At 43.0% G+C, this 16,282-nt stretch overlaps 1 protein-coding gene across 3 annotated transcripts in view; it reads left to right on the top strand.

Annotated features, from left to right (window-relative positions):
• The window catches only part of LOC144717663 (disintegrin and metalloproteinase domain-containing protein 12-like), a 60,094-nt gene extending 45,952 nt beyond the window's left edge, over positions 1 to 14,142 (top strand). Inside the window, exons 21-27 of one of the 3 annotated variants that reach the window (XM_078593196.1) lie at positions 446 to 484; positions 3,587 to 3,734; positions 5,403 to 5,468; positions 6,195 to 6,279; positions 7,327 to 7,401; positions 8,734 to 8,870; positions 11,828 to 14,142. In XM_078593196.1, the coding sequence (XP_078449322.1) occupies positions 446 to 484; positions 3,587 to 3,734; positions 5,403 to 5,468; positions 6,195 to 6,279; positions 7,327 to 7,401; positions 8,734 to 8,870; positions 11,828 to 11,879 (602 nt within the window). In that variant the 3' untranslated portion in view covers positions 11,880 to 14,142. The remainder of the gene's footprint in view (positions 1 to 445; positions 485 to 3,586; positions 3,735 to 5,402; positions 5,469 to 6,194; positions 6,280 to 7,326; positions 7,402 to 8,733; positions 8,871 to 11,827) is intronic. The other 2 variants (XM_078593198.1, XM_078593199.1) reach the window with 2 other exon arrangements.
• The last annotated feature ends 2,140 nt before the right edge of the window (positions 14,143 to 16,282 follow it).

The raw sequence follows: 16,282 nt of genomic DNA, 5'->3' as shown, positions 1-16,282 counted from the left end.
CGAGGTTCTGCAGAGCTTGAAATTAGTGTGGGCAATCACAGTGGCTCTCGGAAGGACGTGGGAAAAACGCCACCACAGTTAAAGGAAGTTTACTGCTAGCTGTAAAAAGTCGTGCGTTTCCCAGGAGTCATTCTGTTTGAAATTGGTTGCTTGAAGAAATTTGTTCTTTTGTAATTAGAGCTTGTTCTTTCAGGATCACCGCATTGTTGGTGCTCTTTCAACATACTTAAAATTAAACTGCCACGAATGATTCGCATTGCAATTTTTGTAGAAGGGGACCGCGTAATTGAGCCGCCTCCGCCGCCGTGCTTCCTCGCACCGTTCGCACGACCCGAGCATCTTGCCGCAAAAAGGCGCGTGGGAGCAAAAGGGCTGCGTGGGCGAATTGTTGCACTGCGTCGGTTGAAAAACGTGGCGCCCGCACACTGACCTCCTCTCTCCTCAGGAAGTCGAGACGACTCTGTGGACAGTAATAGTAATTCAGGTGACCCTCGCGGAATGTCCGTCCTGTTGCTCTGTTGAGGATCACTTAATTTTTTTTCCCCCAAATCCATTCTGAGCTTGCAATGGATTTTTCACATAGGGACAATGTGGCGTCCTCTGTGTCTTACGAGCCGATGATGGTGATGATGATGTTCAATTGTTGTACGCCACAGGGGATCAAACTTGTACACGGCAACTGTAACAGAAAGCAATGAAGCAGATAATTATGGAAATGTTAATATTTAACTTCTTGAACAATTGCTATTTTGTTTTAGATATTGTAATTTACAGTCCATGTGCATTTCTCCGGTTTGATGTTGAGATCCTGTTTTAGTGGGAAACCTTTCAGCAGATTCTGGTTATCAGTTACAGTTCACACAGTTTGATGCCCTGGTACAATCTAATGATATGCTTTCCTCCTTCCATCTTCAAGGCAAAATCAAACACTGACGATTACTTTCATTGTGATGCTTCTTCCTCCTTGCAGCAAATGTCAGAGTTGCTCAGAGAATGGGCAAAACTCTTTGCTGCAAAGCAATGGCAGTCGAGCAGAACAGTGGCTGGATTAGACGGTGGTCTCTTTGGGTCAACTTTCACCTTGATGGCTAGTTGAAGATGAAAATGTGAGCCATGCTTCATCTCAAGAAGATTTATTTTCTTGGCGTAGGGAAAGCCAGATAATTATTTTAGGCATTAGACCAAACGAAACATTGTCAGCATCCTTATTGCCAAACCCAGATGTAATGTAGAGTACGACAAAATAACAGTTTACAGAGGAAGATAGTTTTAAAATCAAGAGTGAAGTATTCATAGATATAGAGATTGTTTGTTTATTTAATTCTGTCACTCCTGAGTAAACTGGGAAAAAAAGAACCTCATTTTATTGAAAGCTCAATTTCGAGGCCTTAGTCACATGCGTAGTGAGGCTATGGCTTCACTTGCAAGGCCTGTTGGCTTCCGGTGCTCGGGTCTGCAGCAATCACTGCTGCAGTCTATCAAGCGCTGTGAGCAGAGTGCCGTGCACCAGGGCTGGGGTTATCTGAGGCTGAGATTGAAAAACCGCTGTTCGTAACGGGAGGGGGTACCCCCGCCGGTCCATAGACTCAATATGGGTTTTTTTTCTCATCGTGGAACAGATTATGGCTATTTTCTAGATGCATGGCCTGCTCTACGGTGAGACAATGGCATTGAATCTTCGGGGAGGATGTCCCCTTCTGAAGATTGATGGTTCTCAGTACGGGCCTCAGCTTGTTACTCGTAATGGACAATTTAACTCTAGTGCCGCTTTCTCGGCTTGACGCTAAACCCGGGTGTCTCCCCGCGCGCCATAATTGAGTTGTCATCGTGGAAGGAACAGGTGCTTAGTCTTCACCTGAGTGCGCGTACAAATCAGCGTCGGAGATTTTATCTGAATTTGCATACCGGTGAGGAAGATTGTGTGGCTAAATGCTCGAGCTGTAGACAAATTTCATCGCAGCGTTGTTAGGGTGCGACAGACCCCTAGGATGCATGGCACCTCATTGGAATGCCCGTGCTGTGTGCGGCGAGTGAAATGCAGGGCAATTCAATATATATACGTTTGCACGCTGCACACGGTCGCACTTGTACCGATGTGACCCCAAGGAATGTTTAAAAAAATGGTACCAGTTAATCTTTTCGTTCCTCACGATATTGAAGACAGGACGTTCCGTAGGTGACTCTTCCACCCACGCTGTCCGCTGCTGTCGATGACAAATAAACAAATATTTTTTTTGTTTTCATTTCTATACAAAATGTTAATGTCTGTATTCATGTGCTAATTGTGTGACTGTTCCTAGCTGATGCCATTGTCCCTTGTGCTTTTACCGGTGCAGTATTGATCTGCATCCGCGAATTTCTCTTTGGCCGGTTCCACACTTTATGTCGCAAATTTCCTCTGCTGCTCCTTCTACCCTGGTTTTCTGCGACTTTGTCGCTCTAAAACGTGTTCCGCTTTCTTGCCTGGGTGGTGAAATCCGTGGCGTATGGGTCAACGTTTCTTTTGTAAGGCTAATGTGGAAAATATTCAACTGCCACATGCCTTCCCAGTGGTGCTCTGTTATTTTGTCCAACTTGCATGGTCATGATGGTTGTTATGATCTTTTCCGAATGAGACATTTTTATGCGCATATAAAAGTATATTTTTTTAAAGTATGTAATGCGTACCTCAAAAAAGAGTTCCGAAAGAAAATGATCATAATTATTTGTAAAATTTAGTGTGGGATTTAGTCCACTGCACAATAATCCCAGTGGTTCCACTGTGATTCATCTGACCACGCCCATCAGTGACAATTGGTATTCTGAACGTGGCCTGGGGTTTTTCCTCGGCCAGTTTGGTATAAAATTCGAATGCACGGTGCAGTTTGTGGAAGTCGACACCGGGGGTAGATATCAAACGAGAACGTCTGGTGTTGGCCCCCACCACCGCTTCCTGCGCTATGTTTTTGGTAGGTGCTCGCTAACGGAAATGGCGCCTCAACTGTCCATTGCAGCATTATCCCGATGCTTGTGATCAAGTAGAGATTTTTAAATGCATGTCATATTTCACAATGTTATCACTTAGTAGTAATGTTGAGGCACTCAGGCGTTTTTGCCGTGGCACACGTTGTCGCGTGCAGTGCACTTATGACCAAATCGTCAGCCAGAAGACACCTAATATCAGATCTCGGAAGCTAACCAGGCAATGAGCCTGGATAGTGCTTGTATAAGTGACCACCATGCATAGAACAGGTGTTGTAAGCTGCTGCTGAACTATATTTTTGGTAGAGGACGGAGCAATAAAATGCATAGTTGTACTATACTTTGCAAGAACGTCTATGATCCCCACCTTCACCAACCCGCACTGACCGGCGTGGTTAAGCATGGCCAAATAACGCTAATGACCCACGCGGTTTGGGGAAGCCTTCATCCAGCAGCGGATTGACAAAAGTGCCATGCATGTACGTGTGCAATTAAGAGCGCAGGACATGCTGTGTGCGGTCGTTGCATGCTTGCGATTGGCCTTTGTTAGTCACACTGGGGGCACCGCGGCCGTGAGGCGAGCGCTGAGACAGCGGTTGTTTGACCTGCTGTATCACGTTTCTAGGTAGCAACGCCGGCAAGGTGGCCCTGCTGGTGATCTTCCTCTTGGTGGTGCCTCTCCTTGCCTGCGGAGTGGTCCTGTGCTACTGTTACCGGGAGGCACTCAAAAAGTCCTGGCAGAGTGGCCGTAAGCCGCGCGCTCAGACGTACAGGTGAGTGCGGCTAACTTTGGCCGGGCAGTCCCAGGGAGTAATTATCAACTCGGTGGTAGCACAGAACGGACCTGGAGGCAGTACGTATGTATGTTGAACTTCTTTTGCACTGTACGTAGCCAATTGGAGGTGCAGGGGAAGGACAACAAACTAAACACAAAAAGCAGTAAAAAAAGTTTTCACTTCAGATTTAAAAGTGCACAGCTCCAGTGGTTTCCTAATATCGGAAGGAAGAGCATTCCAGACGGCCGCAGAAGCGCATCTGAAAGCGTGCGTTCGATGGTTAGCCAAAGGCCGCTGCTGCTGCGAGGATGACCGGATTTTGGGTGATGGTTTATTCTCCTTGACGGTCAGAAAGGTATCGTGGTTAATTTGTGGCAAGCACTTTTGCATGGAGGGCACACGCGTTCCAACCATTGTGTAGACCAAGGGCTTGAAGACGAATAAGAAATGAGACGTTGCAAAATGTATTGTGTCCCGCACACAAATCTTGGGACAGATTTTAAATTGACTTGGCTATATTTGCACTTTTTCTTTACTAAAATTGCGTAAATGTGTTTGCATTGAGTTATCTCAGCTGCGTGTAAAATGTAAAATCTCGACGTTGTCTTTTGTCACACTCTCTGTGGACTTTACTACGCTGTTATGTGCTAATAGTAGGCATGTAACGATGCAACGATTTGTCTGATTTAAAATGAATTTTTCTGCTTGCGGTAGATGCATCGGATTTAGTGCGTGATAATTATTTATGATCTATGAAAATCATGCAGGTTGTGTTATTGTACATTGCGGCTAAGCGAATGAAACTGCACAAGCGGGTTAAACCAAAAAGATTAAAACATTACAACATTGTGTTCATAAAGTGAGCAGCAACCCAGAATCATGGCCATTGAATTGCAGGGATGGTTTAATGATGTGCGTTATAAATATGGTTTGCTTTTCTCCGGTGACGATGGTGATTGTGATGAAATAGGTTGAGGTGCATTTATTTTTTCCTCAGCTTTGTTTGCATCGTATATTGTGGCGTGACACTGTGCATATCGCCTGCCCCAGTGAGACCCGGGCTCATTTCCAACCCCGTTCAGTCATATTTACAGCATGTCCCCGTTTACTTTGTACAACCACATAGCTTGCACCTCGTATTTTTAAGTTCAGGTTCAATTCCACGTGGACAACTGTGGATTTTCAACCCCACAGACACTACAGACTTACCTGTGAAATAGATGCAGTCACTTTTAGATGTTTTATAATTATAAATTGCATCACATAGCAATCAGTGAGTCTTTAATTCAGCATGGATTTAGACCTGCAGTACGTTGAAAGCTCCATAGGAATTTTATAATCATCTGGCAAAAAGGAAAAGCATGCACTAAACTCAATCCCATTATTGTCCACGTGTGCATGGCACGTACAATATGCTAGCGTCTGCCACTGTCTGCCACTGGTTGCAATCGTAAATTTGAAATGAGACTTTGTCATGACTACTGTAAGATCATTTTCGGTTTACTTTAAAGTGTAAAATGGGAATGTATGAGTACAGGGCTAAGCCAGGGACATGTGGGTTATTAGAAGCGCTATTTTGTGCATGATGCTTGTCATGTGCACTTTTGATGGCCTAGATAAGTGACGTGTGTCTGTGTCCTTGTGTGTTCCTTTGCTTGGTTTTAGCGATTGTGCCAGGGACAGTCATGAGGTACAGAAAATGACAGATTTGGAGGCCCAGGAGTTGGAAGGGTAATAGTGTCTCTTGGTGGTGGGGCTTGGGACAGCTTCCATTTTGCCTGAATACTGGAATGCCAAATCACTAGAACGAACAGTGCCTTAAAAATCCATTCAATTTGGCTCAATCGCTGCAGTGCGTCTGCAAATACTGTGAACATTGTGACGGTGTTAATTAAAAATGTGGTAATGAGCCATTTACACGTTTCATCAAATCTAAGCTCTATAGCACACCATCATTGTGGGAATTTCCCCTTTGTCTCCGTTATCTCGAGCTGAATTGCAATGTAACAAATTTAAATAATATTTCCCGTCCAAAATGGAAGCTGGCTGGGCATTGTCGTGTTTAACCGTTGTGTGTCCACATACGTCCTAAGTGTAGGCGCAATGTTTTTTTAAATTTTAGAGCGGCAGGCTTCATTGTCAATGCATTGTGAGTGGCATGGCTTACGGGGGTACGCGGAGCAAGGGATTCTTGATTGTCTTGCGCTTCCAAAACCCGAGTCCAATGCTTTTCATACTCAATCACTGTGGCGATCGCCACCCTCTGGATGTTCCAATTGATTGTTGCAGCGTTTGTCTTGAGCCGGTATCCTGTACACCTTGGCGGTTTTTTGTTTTTGTTGTAAAAGGAGCTTTTGGGTTCTCGTGTTCAATGAAGAAAATGTGCAGCATCGATCGATGGCTACCGCTTGGCCATGCCTGGATGTTTCCGCTGAGTTTGGATGTGTCGTTTTACAGGGACAGCGAGGCTGGGAATGGAGGGGATGCTGGACATGGCGGCAGGGTTCAGCAAACCGAGTTGCACACGGCACGGCCTGCACTGGTAAGACGAATGTGCCCCCTAGCATTGTTGTTGCCAGTGGCAAAAGCAACTATAATGATTCGGTGGTGGCTGTGCCTCATAGGGACAGAGCACTGGAGCTGGCATTAAAATCCTGGGTTCAAATCTGGATAGCCATCCGTCATCAAACTGGGTTCCTGAGTGTAGCCAGCTGATGGTCTCAGCCTGGTTACTGGATTGCATACAAAAAAAACCACGCCATGTCAATTTGATTTTTAAATCTGGTTTAGCACTTCATCGCTCTGAGAATGTAAAATATCACATTTGCCGCGATGTGTTTTCGAGCGCGCTCCTAAAAACTTGGATTGAAATGATCACAGAATTAATAATGTACATTTGTAAGGTGAATTTCATCCGTAGTTTCCGTGTATGGAAAGTAGAAAATAAACAGATCCAGGCAGGGTAAATGGGCTGAACTGGGATGGGGGGGGGGGGTAGTAAAGGCCAAGTTAAAGAGGTGAGTTTGCAAGACAGACTTTAATCGCTTTAATACTTTAATAGCTTGAACGATTCCCGATTGTTCTGTGGTATCACATTCCACGAGCCGTTCCCTAATATGGGGTAGGGGTACTGCTCTGCAGGGGCACCAAATGGATACTTTGACTCTGAACGTAATGCAGGTAGCACATTTGGAACACCATTCGGTTGCTAGGCTCCGTGGAGGGCAGAACAAACAGAATCAATAGTTGTACTTTATGCTTCGCTCGTGTGTGCTCCCCATCTTCACCCACCCGCCCTGGCCAGCATGATGTAGCATTGTCAAGTAACCCCCCTTGATCCATATAGGCATGGGGAGGACCTCATCGAGCAGTCGAATGACACACAGCTGTCTCACGCACACAGACCGTGTACAATGTGCCCTCTTAACAGTCCCCCTTGTGAGATGTTTATAGCCAATTCACTCGTGTGTCAGGCACGAGTCACATCTCTGACTGCCCTTGCCCCAGTGGAGCTGCATCTCCCACCTCCTCCATGTGTTGTGCTGGTGACCTGGACGATGCTCTCCGTTTTTTTTTTTTTCTCCGCCAGTCCCCGACGAGGCCAAAACCCCCGACGAAGCCACTGCCTAGCGGAGGTCACGATCAGAACTCGACGACCAATGAGGTGCGCTGCTCGCCGACCTTCGTCCGCACTGTCACCGGATGCATGGTGTTGCCAGGCCGATTGCTCGCCACCTTTAATAGTACTACAGCAGAGGGTGCTGTTTTTACGTCGAGGTCGAGCGTGGCTGGGTGTCGTGCTCGCGTAGAATGACTCGGGGAGCAACACAAGTAGCCGCTGGTAGTTCAGTCACAACAAACTTACCGAATTCATCGTGAATTTTGGTTTATAACAGATACAATACTAATATTTGTGCTTGTACACCACTGTAAATGCATTCCCTTTTTAAATCCTTTATATTAAGTTCGCGTGCTTGCTTGCTTGCTTGCGTGCTTGCTTGCTTGCTTACGACCGTGCAAATCTTTCGGTCGTTTTTTAACCCACTTCCCGTGATCCAATCGAGCTGACATTTTCCACACAGACTCGTTGTGCGAGACAATTAATGTTCATGAAAAAAAATTCCCAAAATTTTACACTTTTTAGGCAAAAAAAAATGATTTTACATATATTCAAATAGAACTCATTCACAGTATAAGAGCCCAGAGCGTAACCCCTCCACAGGCCGTGGCGGAGTAGCGCAGTTGGTAGCGCCCTCGCTTCCCATGCCAAAGGTCGCGGGATCGATCCCCGCGTCCTCCGCAGGCGAATATATTTTTAAATCCTTTATATTAAGTTCGCTGCCACGCATATAAAGGATTTATAGTGAAAACTTTGTTTTTACGGGTTTTACTTATTTATTTAAATGAAGGGATCGCGATTCTAAATGGACTTTATTTAATGATAGACACGTGGCAAGCAAAACTGTAAAAGACTGGGAGTAGTGTTGTCTTGTGTTATGTGAAAATTCCATTATGATTGAACAATACCGCTGCCTAAATTGTCACCTGTACATGATGACCTTACCTTCTCCCTCACCTGCTAAACTAATACCGGGCCTCTGTGACATTAGGCTAGCGAAGTCAAGTGTTTTCCTTGATGTTGTTTTATTTACGTCAAGTCAATATCAAGTTTCCAGATTAAATTAGTCAAATGCCATTCGGAACTCTCACAAAAAGCACTGTATGACTTCATACTCAATGCTAGACGATATACCTCTGGAAAGTTGCATCGCAGAACTACTTATGAGATATCTATATCAGTGTTTGTTCCATGGCAAAAATACAATTTGCAATAACATTTCAGCCACATTAAGTGATTTCTTTTTTTATGGGACATGTTTGTGTAATGATGTATGACCCAGCAGTGCTGGCTCGGTAACTCTGACCCACCCAAATCCCTCTGTAAACAAGTTTTAAAAAATGTGGGAAAATCTGCACCCATTTCTCCCCATGGCAGCCACCGTATAAACCACCGCCACCACAGAAACCGCTGCCGTCGAACCCGGCGAGGCGTCCCGTGATGCTGTCACAAACCAAGATCCCTTCGGGGCCATCCTACGTGGCCCAGCCTGTCGTGGAGGTCACGCCCAGCAGGTGGGTGGCCACACTGTTGCATGATGACGCAGCCCAGTCAACAAATTGCTGTCACCTTGTGGACACTGACATATACGTACGTATGTTGAACTTCTTTCACACCGTACGTAGTCAACCGTGCTAATCAGAGGTGCAGGGTACATGTAAAGGCTTCCCGACACAAGTTTGAAGCTTTGTTAAGTAATCTTTTTTTTAGTCCACATGTTTATCCAGGAAAGCTTCACTTGGATCTCAAGACTCTTTTTCCAGAAGGGTCTTGATAGGTTTTTGCAGGGGGGGGGGGGGGGGGTGACGTTGCTGTGTGTTTTGCCAAATGAGTGATTTAATTTAGGGGGAGTTTTGTTATAAATTCTTAAATCAAGAGCCCTCATCTCATAGATGAAGGTGTTTGTTTAACCTGGTGGACTCACCAAGAGATGAGGCTCTTGAAGGTGCTTTCAAATCATGACCCACCAAGTGATATTTGCTTGTTGAGATGTGAAGAGGAAAAGATTTGTGAGATGAAAGTGAGATAAACAAGGGAGAGATGAGATACCTGGAGACAAGAGATACATATTCGCGGTCACGTACGGCACGATGCTGTGTGACGTCATAATGTTTGTACACGTCACATATGATGTTCCGTGGCTTGCCAGTACACTCTAATTTTATTATGTTGCTCACCAAAATATTGAGTTGATGAGCCCTGTTGTAATCCTTAACAAGATGAGGGCTACAATGGCTAGTTCACGTTTTGGGTCACAACTGCTTAGGATCGTCACCACAATTGATAACGATTTCCTGTTGGGCAAACTGGTGAAGGTGGGCACAATAAATTGTGGCCAGAACACAAACGAGTGACGAGATATGTGCGGCCCTGAGGCAATGGTGGAAATTTCACATTTCTCAGATGGGGGTCCCATGTGCTCTGTTGAAAAATCACTTGAATTCCAAACAAATTATCCTAATTTGATCTACCCTGGGGAATGGTGGGCTCCGTTGACCCCAACTAGGATTTGAAACTCGCAACGTTCCAATTGTGAGTTAGGCTCACTGATACATCCCCCTTGCCAGATTTATTTTTCACAAAGTTTCCACTTTTGTTTTAGTACTCTGAGAGAACCCGTTATTTGTGTGTGTCTAACTGCAGCAAAGTAGCACTTACCACTGTGCAGGGTATGAATGAGTGTCTCCAGGTGTTCAATAAAATGTTGAGAAAAAAAGTGTGTCGCCGCATGATATTGAGATGTTATTGTATTCCATCAGCCTTTGAACCTTGGACTGATTTTGGCTGTCAGAGACTCATCAGCAGAATCGGGCCTGTGAAACGAATGTTGCTAGAGGCAGACGTTTATCCGTTTATTACTAGCCATAAATGTAATGAGGGATTTATTTATCTTTGAATATTATCTGATTTGCAGCTAGACTGGAATAGCTACGTGACTTGTAGCCACATACAATAGTGAGCATTATACTGGCTGTGGTGTACCGCTGAAATTAAGCCCTCACCTTCATCGTCAAGCACTGCCCATATTTTTAAATCCTTTATATTAAGTTCACTTGTTTGCTTGCTTGCGCGCTTACGACCGTGCAAATCTTTCGGTCGTTTTTTAACCCACTTGCCGTGATCCAATCGAGCTGACATTTTGCACACAGACTCGTTGTGTGTGACAATTTATTTTCGTGAAATTTTTCCCCCAAAATGTTCCACTTTTTAGGGAAATGTTTTTTTCATATTTAATTTAAAATACCAATGTGATAAAAATTAAACTCTTACTCAAGAAAAACAGAAATGAATAATAAAATAAAACCGATTCCACGCATATAAAGGATTTATAGTGAAAAACTTTGTTTTTACGGGTTAATTTATTTCCTCCCAAGTGTTGCTGTTCACCAGGAGAATAGTGCCCCCTGCTGCAACAACATGGTTTTTCATGTGATTTCCCATACGAAGACAGAATTTTCCAGGCTCAATGCTCCTTTTTTTGGGGGGGGGGTAGGTTTCATGATGTTCGAGATACAAATTTCCACATGCAAACTTCTTTGATGCTCTTAGATGTATTTTTTTTTCAAATGCTTACTATGCGCCATCTTTAAGTTCTGTTCACTTGAAATATTTTCCTAATTTATTTAAAATGTGTTCATGTTATGTTCTTGTAGGCATGTAAATATGCATGTAGCCACTCCCAGAGATGTTATCAGTTGTGACAACTTTGGGTCATTCAATTCAATAACTTCTCGTCTTGTTCTTGCTGACTCATTTGGTATTGCTTCTCGTTTGTGCTTTCTCGTTTGTACAGTTTGGCCCTCAATTTTTTATATAAATGTAGCATGAGTACAACATTTTAATAAATCGTAAATAATCGTTTCTCTGCACGACTGGTTATAGATGTGTGTATGTAAGAATAATCAATGAATTGATTAATAGTCACATATTTAGTTTAATGATAATTACTTTTACTATTATTCTGTTTACCCCATAATGCCTCGCTGAGTTGCAGGAGAGTTCTGCTTCGGATGTTCAGCCAGTTCATTTTTAAGTATATATGTTGGAGGATACCGAAATTCCTGGGGAGAACCTACACATCCATGAAGAGATTACCCAAACACCACATAGAAAGGTCTATCCATATCAGCATCCACACTTTAGAATTGTATATTGGACATTTCGCATGAGGGCTGGAGCCGGTGGCACATTGGGTTCATGGACTGCGTTACAAATTTGTCGACCCGAATTCAATTCCCGGCCAAGGCCAATATTAATGGCGACTAATATCTTGACCGGTCATGGGCCTCCCCCTAAATTCACTACCCTACTCTGAACTGTGTAGTGAAGTACGGTCACGTGACCTCCATTAGCAACATGGCGTGGGGAGGCTTTCATCCAGCAGTGGATCGACAAAGGACTGGACATTACGTTTCACATGGGGCATGAGTTGAAAATATGTTTTGTTCTATGTGCCATTGTGTGTTTTCAGACCACCACCTCCCGCACCCAAGAGCAAGCCCTCCTCCAATGTCAGGGCCTGAGCCTCTTGGAAATATTGCTGAGCGAGTCACACCTGACAGGGCTTGAGACCAAGAAAATAGCTCCACGTTCGGTAATGATAAACAACAGTCTGGGCCAAAGCAAAGATGTGAAAATGACACTCGGTGTTGCTGTATGCTGCTGTTTCGCAACTTATATCGGACACAACCAGCAAGATACAAACAGATGGCACCCTGGCATCATAACACGCGTCAATTATAAGAGCACAAATCCACTGTTGCTGCGTGATTTACAAAACTGACGAAATGCCGATTTAAGTATGAGAACTTCTTTGGGTTTGCTGGTTCTGGATGTAAATATCTTTTCCATTTTGAGGCAAATGCATATCACTGAGCAATGTGCTCAGAGTAGACCAGCAAATTGCTCCAAATCCAGTTTATTTAGTAAAATCACAATTTTAAGTTTTCTTGCTAAAAATACCTTGCTAATTAACAAAAAAAGTCCAATCATTTGTATGTCATCACCTTGATATGATTTGACAAAAGCATTAGATGCTGTGAGGTATAATCATAATGCCATATCTTTCTCCAGGAAGGATAAATGTATGGTATTACTGATTCTCAAGATGTATTATCAGGTGGGTTCTGCATTGGAATGTTTATCCAGCCCGTTTAAGGAATCTGTTGAATCTGGGAGGAAACTGGAATACCCAGAGAAAATCCAAACTTATGAGATGCAAACACACAAAGGTCAGCACAGAACGGATCCATGAACAGTACTTATATCTCCTTGACCACGTTAGAACTCGGTGGGTTTAAGTTTTCCAAACCTCTCCATGATCCACTAGCCCTAGTCTCCAACACACTGGATCACAGGCACGCACCACTATGTCCTGGTTGAGTTCGTTGTTGTATATGTTGCATTTTAAAACAAGTTACAATTAAGGCAGTGGAAATGTTGTCACAATTGGCATGTACATTTCTAATTACATATTTACGAGAAATTGTTTATTCTTAAAGTGTTTACTTAGTCACTGTAACAAAATTCGTGGACTATGGCCACACTTTCTCAAGTAATAATAGTACATATTAAATGTTGATTTACTGCCTATTAAATGGATATTTGGTAGAGTTTAATAGTTACAATTGTTTTTAAAAAAATTATATCATTGTGGAATTGTGATTGAGCTGCAGTCCAACAATTACAATGATCCTTTTAACCACCCAGACGATTTGGCCGTATGCGCACATTTATTAAGTGAATGTGTAAATGAAATATTTCTGTGGGTTACAAACTGCGAAAATGCCTTTCTCAAAATGTTGTAAAGATTTGTATGGCTTTTGTTAACTGACTTATGCACTCCGTGACCATAATTATAGTTTGACATTACATACCTACGAGCAACTTAAGACGTTTTTCAATGTTAGTGGTGTTCCTCTGTGACTAAATTAAATGTCTTAAATAATATATTCTATAAGAAAGGGCTTTTTAGAAATACTTGACATATTTTCCTTTTATTATATTTTATTAATCTAGTATATACTGTAGTTGAATTGTAATTAAAAAGAATCATGGGTAAGTGGTTGTGTATAGTTTGTATAAATCTGTTATCACTTTGTTGTACAATTCCGTCTTTTAAAAAAAATAAAATCGTGAGAATTATGACAAATGACATTCTGCCAGAACGTACAATGACACGTCGTATATATTATCCTCATAAGCATAAAGCCTCTCCACGGAGGCCAAATGACAAAGGGTTATGGTGTGGTAGCGGTTCATATCTTCTAAATATAACTGCCATTATATTTCGAAAAAAAAGTGTGGCAGTGTGATAAAAATGTGTTTTCTGAAAGTCATTATGGGGGATATTACTGTACCGCTCTCTTGCATGAGTTTAGTGCAATACATATATCAAAAAATCAATTTCATGCTATGAAGATTTCTGTTGATGTTCTCTGTTAAATTTGTTATGGTTTGCGCGTAATTAAGTTGTATGACTCCTTGTACAGATTTATTGTTGGTATGTTCTACGTTTGTCTTTTTAAAACGGATTAAATTTTTCAGGATTACTGCATCAGCAGTTTGTCTTACGCCTGAGGAAAAAATGTTGCCGTACATTGAACTCTTGTACGTTTCAAAGAGTGTTTCTGAATGGCTGAAAAGGAGGTTCATGCCAAATGAATGTGCAACTGGATGGGTTTACTCTAGGATTCGCTGCTTTTTAAAAATTGGTTTTACATTTACGTAGATATTTGGTGATATAATCCACCTGGAATAATGAAAATAAAGAGTATCTGATCTGTGTATGGTATTGACTCGCTCGCTTTGTGGCTCTACTTCCTTGTATGGAGCACCAACCAACATCATCATCATTGTCAGCTTCCATGATAAATCCACTGTTGGATGAAGGCCTGCTGAAGTCGTCGCCATCGCTATTGCTTCTGTGATGTAATAAACCACCTACGACTTGCACACGGGCTGATTTCATCAACTCCATCTCTTTGGTGGACAGGCCCTCGGATATGTTTTGGCGTCACTCCAATTACTATTCTTCTCCAGTCATGTGCCTTGCCCAAGCCCACTACTTTCATGGGCAATTTTAATTATGTATATAACTTGCATATGTTCTCGAATCCATGTGTTACTCTCAATGTTATTCCAATTTCCATTCACGTACCACCCAACGCATGACTATCCGGCAGGGTCAACATATGTGCTCATCAGTGGCGTTACGTTGGTGCCCAGTCAACCTTTGCTCTGCCATTATTGTTCGTTGCCTTGTCTGGCACTCACTTTGCCCAGCCATCTGTCATGTCGACTTCCTGTCCCTGGTCATGTCTTTGCGTGAAAGCTCCATGTTTCCTCTGTGACCGTCTGCCTCTATATAAAATAAGCATGCCCACTGTTTCTGTACTCATTTAAACGCAGCAAAAAATACAAATTGTATGACTTGATGTATATTTTGTGAGCGCAAAAATCGATTTCTTGTGTCAGTTGATGCATTGTCACATGCCAAATAGGTAGTAATTAAACCAAGTGGGTGCACATACATGTTGCTTGCTTGACAGGCAAGCTGTCATGCTTCATAATTGTAGGAGCCGTATATATTCAATACATCTCAAAGTATTGCATATCAAGGATCACATCCTTCACAGATGGGATCAGATCACGAATTTTATGTACCGTGTTGAATCAAACCTGGATCTTGTGTTTGCTCATGATTTTGGAAATCTTTTTGGTAACCCCTGCTATGTATGGCAAGGTGATGGTTTTGATTGGGTCTTCAGATGGTTCTTTCCCAACGGTTGGGGTGATAGCTTTACGGATTGTGTCGTCCGCATATCCATTCATCTTGAGGGCTTGGTGTACGTGTTCCATTTCACTGGCTAGGTGGTGATGGTCGGAAATACAACGGGCTCTATGGTGTAGAGTTTTGATGAGGGAATTCTTCTGGGCTGGATGGTGGTGGGAGTCAGGGTTTAGATAAGCATCCATATGGGTGGTGTTCCTGTAGACAGTGTCCCATTGAGCCATCTGGTTTCTTTTTTATTAAAACATCCAAGAATGGTAACATTCCATCCTTTTCCACCTCCATGGTCTCATAATTGGTTGACCGTGTAAGTCAATCCCAAGCTTCTGCTGTGGGTCTAGTTGCCAACTCCGAAGCTATTCAGGAAGATTTTTTTTTCATGTTCTTAAAATATCCCCTTAAAATCTCCCGGATTGCTTTCAATAGTTACCGGGAGGTCGATGCCAATTCTGGTAAAGACTCCTGGGCCAATCTGGGAAGGTTGGCAACCAGAGCTGTAGATAGAGCCCTGTCCGGGCCCGGAAGCATTCGCGTAACGTGCGTTTCTGGGTGACGATCTGGTGGTCTGCTGGACAGAATTCGCAAGTTCAGCCGGGACAACAACAAAAATCATAATTTGAAAGCGAGACACAAATGTCATTGTCCACACTGGAAACTGGGACTGCCTTTATGGGGCGTTTGGTATCGTTTAAAAGCTTCTGCTCGTGTTCAATTATTTCCAATTATTTCAATGCAGACGCATACTGTAATACAAAAGTACCCAGTGCTGCACAGTGATATTTATGTCTGTTATTGTTAAACGTATCGTGGCATGTTCGTGGTGACAACTGCTTTGGCCATGCTAATGACATCTTGAGACATCTTGAAGTTTATGCCAAATGACTGTGACAGCATTGCGAAGGGCCGGCACAACTCACTTCACCAGTACATCACATTAAGGTGGGTGGCACCATAGCTTGTACTCAAGAGTATAACTGGTAAATTACGTTTTATAGCATGGAAATGAATAGGCTTTACCCTTCCTGGCAATAAAACAGGAAGTGTTAAGATGTCCAAACACCAAATAGCTTATGCAAGGCATCAAGTCTGCATTAACCTGTGTAAAAGCATGCAAACCACACAAGTACATGCGGT

Source organism: Lampetra planeri, chromosome 4, assembly GCF_965212315.1.
Source record: "Lampetra planeri chromosome 4, kcLamPlan1.2.h2, whole genome shotgun sequence".
Taxonomy (NCBI): Eukaryota; Metazoa; Chordata; class Hyperoartia; order Petromyzontiformes; family Petromyzontidae; genus Lampetra; species Lampetra planeri.
The sequence above is the reverse complement of the archived record's forward strand: the minus strand, read 5'-3'. Positions and strand labels throughout refer to the sequence as shown.